Genomic DNA, 9,553 nt, shown 5'->3' on the forward strand with positions numbered 1-9,553 from the left:
AGCAAGTGGCAGCACTGCAGGGAAAGGCCAAGAAGGCCTGGGCTTGATGATGTAGCCCAGAAAGACAATGAAGAGTGACACTCAACCAGACCCAGTTCTCTGAGGTTATTACCTTTGGATGCTCATCTTTCTTGCCATCATTACTTCAGCTTAGAAAATCCTTCCCTCATGGAAGCCAATGTTGTTTTACCACTACTTTTGCCATTTATGTTGGCTAGAGAAACACGGCTAGTATGAGAAAACATTTAATTTATTGTTAGTCTACTTCAAAGTTTTACCAGTGTGCTCAGAGAGTACTCATCAATTACAACGATGCTAAAAACGATAAACACTATTATCTAGAATATTAGAGAGAAAGGGTCAAAACTAACACACAAGAGCACTTTAGCTGCTGCAGCTTCTCCTGGGCTTTGCTCACCCCTCCACTCCCAGGGCACCAGATTCAGAGGTGCTGTCTATCCCCCAGGAGAAAGGGGAAGGCTGCAGGTGTCACAGGCCCAACAAGTCCTTTGCTCCAGCAGCACAGCAACAACGGTGGGAGGGTGATTCTGCCTCCTCCTCTTCTGCTGGAGTCCAGCTGCTTCTACCCTGTCTTTAAGACTCCCCTTGCAGTACTCCTTGCTCCTCAGAGCTGGGTCCATCGCACTGACCCTCCAGGCAGAGCTGCTCACACCCTGCAGGGCTGCCCCTGGCCCTCCTCGCTGTGTGAGCAATGTTTCCCCGCCCCAAGGTCACGTCCCTCTGTTGATGCAGCGGCTGCCTGTGGGGGAGTAGTTCACAGCGCTGGGGCTGCTGGGTCCCTGCATGTCCCAACCAAAGCAAGGTTCACAAACCTCTCTCTCAGGTTTTGCAGCATTAGTAAACAGCCCGTGGCCTGTTTCTGGCAGCGGCCAGGCTGTGTTCCGTGGGGCAAACAGACCCCTTCCGCCAGCCCATGGGCATGAGCTGTCACACACGAGTCCAGCAAGGACATTGCAAACCCTCCTGTGGCTCAAGGCTCCTCACCAGGACCGAGCAGCTGATCTTCTTGGAGGCATTTGCTCTTTCCTACCTGGTCTTGCCTCGTATGGGTCTGAGGGTGGCCTGTAGCTCTTGACTTTGGAGCATGGCTGCTACTTGGTTTACATAAGATTTTATTTTACAGCCAGTTTAAGAGTTTGCACAATTAAACGAATTCTTGCAATTCCCAGGATTACACTTCTAGACTTGGCAGCCTAGTTAAAAATCTCCATAGGTGATGGGAGTGCCAACAAGGACGGATTTACACCAGGTATGATGGCCAGCATCCTTTATTGCTGTTGTAGTAAGAGCAACTTGCTCATTTTTGTGACATACTGCAAACCTTGCTTTGGTGCCTGTGAGACTACAAAAATTACAGGTAGGTGCTCTTATCTGCAACAACTGATCAAAACCTAGCCCAAATGTACACAGTTTAAAAGCTTCTTTGTTCAGTATGCAGTTAAAAAGTTTCTAGCAATTTTAGTGTCACTTCTAAAAGCATCGCGTCATTAAAATCATACATTTAAATTAAAGTTACATTAATGCTCATGTGTTATCAGACAACTTAGACATGCAGAGAATTTCTGGATTCTGGAGATACACAAACACAGCTGGATCCCATATAAGTGATTACATTCCCACTGGAAACCAAAGGATATATTTTATATTCACCTCTGGCTAGACCCAGTTCTAAACTGATTATCTTTTTGTAAGCAATTTGCACGTGTGAGTGCTTCTTGCTTGCTGGTGTTCCTCCAGAGAGGCAGCTGGGAGCACTCCACCTTGCTGGGCTGCTTGACATGGCCACTGTGCAGCTCTCATCTCAAAAAACCTCCTGCTGTCAGTGTCTAAAGTCACCTCCTCATCTCCTCCATAACCAAATAACAATTTTTATTGGCCCACTACATGTATCATCCATGTATGCAGTGATTTGATATCCCCATCACTGGGGACCTTTAGTTTTCTACCTCTCCCAGCACCATCAATTTATACATAGGTGCTCTAAATTAAACTCAAAACTGTGCAAATCCACACTAAGTGTATATATTTTTAAAATTTAACTCACCCTACTAGAAATTTCTACACTTCATTTGTTCATCTTTGCTTCTCATTTCAAAATACTGTTTCCTGTGTTACATACATAGGTGCTCTACATGTCAAGATCACTATCAATAACAGGAGGTATGTCCATACTCATCAAGGGAAACTAGATTTCTCTTATTTGGAGATGGTGATCCCTTCAAAATGGATCCACTTTTTCCTTGTCACCACAGTTTGTTAGTTCTTTTCTCTTATTTGAACATCAGCAACAGCAGCTGTTCTAAAAAAAAGGAGATTATATTTTTCCACACATCTATGCATGTATGATAATAAAGCAAAATAAAAGCAAGAAAGAAAGCAGTAAGCATCATACAATTAATAATATCCATAATTTGGAATTGTTACTTATTCTTCTGTGCTACCTATGGAAGACAAAACAGCAAAGATTGTTATAAGTAGTTATCTCAGTTAACCAAGGTAGAAAACATTTACACCCATAGAACTTTAGATGATATTAAGGATCTAATAAACTGCATCTTCACATATTTTTATACAATTTATTAGCTTATGTTCTTAAACAGTTGCTCACCAATCCTCCATCATAATTGTTTCAGGTGCTTCCATCTTATGTCTGTAACAGAAGAACTTTACATTTTAATTTTAAAATACTACATTGATGTGTACATTTTTCCATTATAGGTCCTTTTTAATTATTTTCTTTTTTTTACTTCATTTTTCTCCACTCTAAGAAAAAAATGCTGGTATTAGCACATCAACTATAAGCATGCATCACAGACTTAACTTTTTGCTTTCAGAGTGAATTCTGTCCCAAGCCAATTAGAATATTTTATCATTAATAACCATCCCCTCAAACCTTTATGAGTACATTCATGATCTGCCACTTTTCCAGCTTGTAACTTTTTAAGCACTGGTAGCAATTAGTTCACATGCCTCTGTTTCAATCCTTTTTTCCCTTTTTTTTTTTTGATACTACTCCTAAGTTTCTTTGCTGCATGTACTTCCACACACTTATGTGAGAACACACTACTGAATTTAACAATACTACTGCTAAACATGAGCTGCTTCATTTTGTGGGTACCTCTTGAATTTGCTCTGCTTCTACCTCTTGATTTCTCTTTGCCTCTGACAACAAGCAGGTATTATTTTTTTTAAATAGTGGGTTTTTTTTTTCTTTTTGCAAGTCCAAACCCTTCCAAATTGCCTTCAGAAGACCCAGAAAGAAGATATTATTCTTTCCTCCTTGCTTCACCCTCAAGGTTTATACCACGCTTGGGATTCCTGTAACCTCCCTTGCACAGCCCTTCATACCTAGAGCTCATTCCCAGTCCCACTGCTGCACATCACTGCTCACAAACCCTGCAGCCCAGCTGGGATCCCAGCTCCGGTGTTTTATCAGTCCTAAAAGCATTCTTTTTCCCAAAACAGCTTCTGCTAACATGGCCTGAGCAGCATTTGGTATCTCTGCCCAGACTCAGTGCAGGAAAGTGGGTGCCAGGGTGGCTGTGGCAGAGCTCAAGCAGCCTCTGCTTTACTGCAGCCCTGACTTGTTCCTGCTGGAAAAGTCAACTTTCCCGCTGTGTTTCTCCTGTAAAAATAAGCAAACCCAAAACCCCTTAACACTTCACTCCTCCTGCATTTCCCTCACCAGAGGAGCCGTCTCAATTTGCACCAGATACAGCCTGGTGCCTCAGGTTTTTATGTGACATGGATGATACCCAGAGGGCTCTGCTTCCCATCTCCCAGTGCTCCCAGCATGGGAGCCTTCCCCAGTGGTCCGGTTTTGGTCTGACCACGAGCCCAGGGAAGAGGGGTCTGTCTGTCTAGGCTGTGACAGGGAGGGCAGGAGCCCCGGGCTCGCTTCCCTCTCTTCTCCTGCTGATCTCCAGCAGGCGATCCAACAAAACCCTGGTGGGAGCGTTATCCCAGCGGGCCATGTCCTCCCCCTGCTTGCGAAGCTCCCTCCATATGTCCACTCGCTTCGTGCCTAACTCCCTCCTGGACATGGTGTTTTGTTCCACAAATCGAGGGCCTGCACCGTACTGCCACTGTCTCTTGCCCTGCCACCTTCCTTTCCTCCCTCTTCCCACGAAGGGGCTCTGGGAGGTCACACCAGCAGAGGCAGTGGTCTGCAGCACCTCTGGGTCCCTCATATCCCTGGAGTTTTCCCTTCCTCTGCTGCCCCTTCCTCTCCCGGATCCCCCTCTGTCCTCCCTTGCCCAGACACTCCCCACCAACTGCTCTCTCCTTCCCTGGGTGCTCCTGGGTTTGAATTGGCGAGGGTCAGTGGTGGTTGCTCCCTCTGTGATAACTTGTTCTGCCTGTGGCTGCACATTTCCCTCATTTCCCTGCTCTGCTGCTCCCCTCTCCCTTTTCCCAACCACTGGAGCACAGGTAAGTGAAACAGGATCTGCTTTAAATCTTTCTGGCCTCTCAGACTCTAGTAGCAGTGGGCTTGCAGGCTTACACTCCTCTGTGGAGGAGTTGCCATCTGGATTAACCCATTTGTGTTCATCACAGTGCTCACCATCTCTTTGGAGGGGTGTTTTTGTAGGGGCCGTGACAGCCCCGTGCTTCGCCTCTAACGCGGCTTTTAACTTTTCCATCTTGACCTTGCAGGCCCGGTGGTCTGTGCCCCTCTCTTTTAGGATCTGTACTTTTTGCACCAGTAATCGGATTGTTCCTTGTGCCTCCTCTACAGCTTTTGTACTGATGGCTACTTTTTCCTTCAGTGCCTGATTTTCATTCAAAATGGCCTTTTTTTGTTCACACACCTCTTGATACTGGAGAACACTTCGCACTTGTTCCTCAGCCGCAGCTCCTTCTCGAGTTATACCCTCCTCTAGTTTAAGCTGCTGAGCCTTTATTTCTTCTTTCAGTTTCTTGTTTTCCTCCCTTAGGTTCTGAATTTCTACCTGGGCTGCCTGTTTTTCTTCAGTTAAGTTTTTGGCAACTAACCACACAGCCCACGCTGCTGCACACTTTAAGGATTTTCGGGAGAAGAGTTTAGACTTGGTCATCTCTTTTAATTTGGCAAACTCTAGGTCAGCCTGCTGGATACTTCTGCAAGAGTTTGGACCCCAGGGGTTTGGTCCGCACTGAATAACCCAATTTGCCAGCTCTGACATCTTTTATTCTCCTCTAAAGGTATTTTAGACTTTACAGAAGGGTCTGTTCACAAACTACAGCTCAAGAAGGCTGAGAGAAGATAGCAGAGCCTCACCCAAATCTGGGCTTGTTCCTCTGTTGTTTTTCTAGCGTACTTCTTCCCTACAGAAAATTTTCTTAACCAAGAAATCCCCTAAGCAGGGATTTCTAATTTATCTCTTCTCACAGACAAGGCAGAGAGCTTTCACTCCTCTGTCCAAGAATGGTTAGAGGCATCCCTTGAGCATTTCTCAGGAAGAAGGCTTTCAAACCTGCTGGATTTCCCACTTCAATGTTTTCAACAAGTCTGTGTTGCCCCCAAAACTGGATGCTATGCTTTCAACAAGACACTTGAGGCTATGTGAACACAGAGTAGCCTTGTTGCTGGTTGTCCCTGACTGCCACAGGATGGCACCCAAAAAAAGGCTCTCCCAGAAGGGTTACTCACAAAAATGCCATAAGGGTTCCCCAGAGGGCTGCTGCCTTCTCTGCTGGTTCTGTGCACCACAGCTCGTGCCTTTACGTGGGCTGGAGAAACGCACCTTACTCAGGAGAATCTGCTGTTTGACTGCTTCAGGGTTCTAACAGCCTGATCAAAGAAAGAGTGCTAATCAATCCACTTACAGTGCTGGATGATATTATCTAGACTATTAGAGAGAAAGGAGATAAAAGGGAAAACGAATCCCTTATCAGTATCAAACCCACTCCCTCCCTTGTCTGCTATGCCTTTCCCCGATTTATGCTCACCCCTCTGCTGCCCTAGGATGGCTGCAGGCATTCTGGCATGACTCCTTCACCTCCAAGAAGCACGATGCTGGTGATGGAACCCCTCTGTCTGCCTCTCCAGGGCGCTGGTGGCGGTAGGATTCTGCCTCCCCTTCTGCTGGAGCCCACCCGGGGCTGTCCGTGTGCCACCCCTAAGGCTCCCCTTGCCCTGCTCCTCAGCCCCCAGATCCAGTGATGTCCACACTGACCCTCCAGGCAGAGCTGTGCACACCTTGCAGAACTGACCTTGCCCTCCCTGCTGCCCGTGAGTGGAGTGCCCCAGCCCCAAGGCCGTGCTCCCTTGATGCAGCAGCTGCCCATGGGGGAGTAGCTCACAGCGCTGCGGCTGCTGCTATCACCCTGTGCCAGAGGTTTCAAGGCCCCACTGCCCTCCCCTACCTGCGATTTTCCTGCTGGCTCAGGGACAGATTGCTGTGCTCCTGCTGCACTGCAAAAATACAGCCAAGCCATGCTGCTGGAGACCTTTTGGCATCCTTTGGACCAGGGGAAGCAAAACTGAGCACTGATGGGTGAAGTCCCTGAGTCCTTAGGCCGTTGCTGTAACAGCTACAAAGCTCTCCAAGAGGTCCCCAGATGGCAAGTCCCAACCAAAACAAGGTTGACCAGCCTCTGGCAGTGGCAAGACCATAGATCATGGGTTATGGGCATGCATTGCACCACCACCACCCAGCTGTGTTCCCCAAGAGCCCTGTGCTTTGCTACAACACCCACAGAAATAGAGGAGTAAAGGCCTTGTGCTTCACCCTGACCAAAAAGACCATCACTGATGCTCCTCAGCATTTTCACCAGGAGCTGCAAGGAAAGCAGTGAGTCTTTGGGGGCTCAATGGGACCATGAGTGATGGTCTGACCTGCCCTATGGCCAAAGAAACTCATCAGGCAGCGCTGGGAGCAAGGGCGATAATCCTACATAGAAACAATCCCTCGAATAAGCAAAACCACAGAAATATTTGAAGTTCAGCAGTTATTAAAACACATAAATCCCTGCTCATAAACCCCACCGTCACCACAGATCAATGCTTTGAGAGACATTTGAAGCTTTGTAAACTAGAAGAGGTAATAGGATTAAAGCTGCAAAGTGACAAGACAGCTAATTTTTAATTATTTCTAACTCCTTTCTAATTTCTGCTTCATCCTGAATATTTAAAAACCTTTCCAAATGTATTTCACAGGTTTCAATAACAACCTAGTAACTGGAGGTGGCATTATAGCAATTTATAATCACCTCCCAAAATGGGGATCTAAATTAATCTTTCTACATCTCATTAGTTTAGCTATCAGAGATCTTTTACAAGATAATTGGCTTTCAGTGGCTTTAATTTAATTTAATTTATTAATATCTTACATTTATATTTCATAGATGCTGTTTTAATTATTGAACTGATACATCTCGGAAACATAATTCTTTTATACAGCATCAAACTTTTGCTTTTAGGGCTCTAGAGCCTGTTTAAGATGTTTTAATGATAAATAATAAGTCCTTGTTTGTGTTTGTCTTTAGAGTGGATATCAATTTACTTTTGCCTTAGGTTCTCGCAGAGGAAAATTAGATCTTATTTTGGAACATCCTGTTTTGCAGATGAGGCTGCCTCTATTGTTAAACCAAAGCTTGTTCCAAGTTCGTAATGTTATAAAAGCATAAACAAGGGGAGGCAGAAGTAACAGAAAGAATGTGGAATAAGGACCCAATTCATACCTGGCAGGTGTGTGTAAATTATTCAGCGGGCAGCAGTCAGGGAAGCCGAGTCTCCCGTGGTGCTGTGTCCCATGGCTGAGCTCCCCAGTGCTGGTGGCAAAGCTGCCCTGCCTGGAGCATCTCTTGTACCCATCAGATGCTTGCTCTTCCTGCACCCACACCACTAGCTGGGTCTGGGGGGCTCCCCACCATCCCCTTGGCTAATTCACCTGCAGCAATACAGTATCTGGAAACTTCCAGCCTGCCAAAAACTTTGGCTGAAATGTCCTCACCAAATCGGTGAGGACAGACAGACAAGCACACTGCACAACTGACCCCAAGAACATCCTTCCTTCGGAAACCAGCCTAAAAATATGATCCCTCCTGGAGCAGAATAGCAACATTGAAACATCTGACAGTAAATGTGATGATGATAATTGATGCTTAATGAATAATCCAGGGTAGCTTTAATACTTAACTTCATAGAATACCTTCCGTCCCCAGGAGCTAAACCAATTTATAAAAGGTGTACTCTTCCCCTGCAGGGCCTTCTTTCACCATTATATCCACTGTTTCAGGGGGACCAGCTACACAACTGGCTGGCACTGGGCAGGTTGCACAGCACTTCAGCAGAGTGCTTTGTCCCTTTGTCCTTCTCCAGGACCTGCTCAGAGTGAGGCCATCTGCAACACCTGGGTTGGGGCAATCCCAGACATGAGTACAGATGGGGAGAAGAGCTCCTTGAGAGCAGCCCTGATGAGGACTTGGGGATTCTCATGGTTGCATCACAAGCAGCACTGTCAATCCTGCCCCTCTGCTCTGCCCTTGTGAGGCTCCACCTGGAGTGCTGTGCCCAGCTCTGGGGTGCAGCAGAAGAAAGACATGGACCTCTTAAAGCCGGTCCAGTGGAAGGCCAGAAAGATGATCAGAGGGTCGGAGCCCCTCTCCTGTGAAGACCGGCTGAGAGAACTGGGGCTGTTCAGCTTGGAGAAGAGAAGGCTCCAAAGAGACCCTAGAGTACCTTCCAGCGTTTAAAGGGGGCTTACTAAAAAGAGGGAGAGTGACTTTTTAAATGGGCACATTGGGATAGGACAAGGGGGAATGGTTTTAAACTAAAAGAGGAGAGATTTAGATTAGATGTTCAGAAGGAGTTCTTTACACAGCGGGTGGTGAGGCACTGGCACAGGTTGCCCACAGAAGCTGTGGATGGCCCTTCCCCGGAAGCGTTCAAGGCCAGGTTGGATGGGGCTCTGAGCAACCTGGTTTAGTGGAAGGTGTCCCAGCCCCTGACAGGGGTTTGGAACTAGATGACCTTTGAGGCTCCCTCCAACCCAAACCATTCTACAGTTCTGAATTTACCTCGGGCCTGTGACTGCCAGAGGCTGTGATCCAAGGCCCTACAGAGCTGAGCACTTCCAGTTCTCTGGTGGGAATGAATTCCCACCCTTCCCCCCGCCCAGCAGGGGCCACTTTCCAGGCGTGAGTTGTGCTCCTGAGCGCTGCCCACGGAGGGGCTTTGCTCTGACACGGCGCGGGAGCACCCGAGGGGCCACAGCAGCTGTCAGGACAAGACCCCCCTCTCCCACCCGAGACCTGGAGATGAGGAGAGGCAAGAAGCCCTTGCAGAGCCCCCATCGCTCCGTTCCATCGCGCACCCCTCCGGCACACGATGGGAGCCGACCCGCCCAGCCGGGGCGCTCCGGGACGGCCTGAGGGGCCCGCGGTGGCTCCGCTCCCTCGCCGGGCCCTGGGCCCGCGGGTGCCGCGGAGCGCGGGGCGGAGCGGGGCTCCTGCTCGGCCGGCGGGCTCGGCACGGGAAGCGCAGGAAAAGCGCAGGAAAAGCGGCCCAACACCCCCCTCTGCTGTCGGCGAACACCACGGCACGGGC

General features: G+C 47.9%; 1 protein-coding gene across 1 annotated transcript; it reads right to left on the bottom strand.

The window, feature by feature from the left end:
- Positions 1-232: 232 nt before the first annotated feature.
- On the bottom strand, positions 233-8,886 carry LOC116441395. Its single transcript, XM_032103240.1, has 2 exons — positions 5,953-8,886; positions 233-5,794 (listed from the first exon to the last, which is right to left on the bottom strand). Exon 2 carries the CDS (start codon positions 5,184-5,186, stop codon positions 3,882-3,884), a length of 1,305 nt encoding a protein of 434 aa, XP_031959131.1. The 5' UTR covers positions 5,187-5,794; positions 5,953-8,886; the 3' UTR covers positions 233-3,881.
- Between the last annotated feature and the right edge of the window lie 667 nt (positions 8,887-9,553).

This window comes from Corvus moneduloides, chromosome 3, assembly GCF_009650955.1.
Source record: "Corvus moneduloides isolate bCorMon1 chromosome 3, bCorMon1.pri, whole genome shotgun sequence".
Lineage (NCBI taxonomy): Eukaryota > Metazoa > Chordata > Aves > Passeriformes > Corvidae > Corvus > Corvus moneduloides.

Bases quoted from the DNA above. Each gene is read 5' to 3' on its own strand.
- LOC116441395 (XM_032103240.1), bottom strand. From the start codon at position 5,186: ATGTCAGAGCTGGCAAATTGGGTTATTCAGTGCGGACCAAACCCCTGG.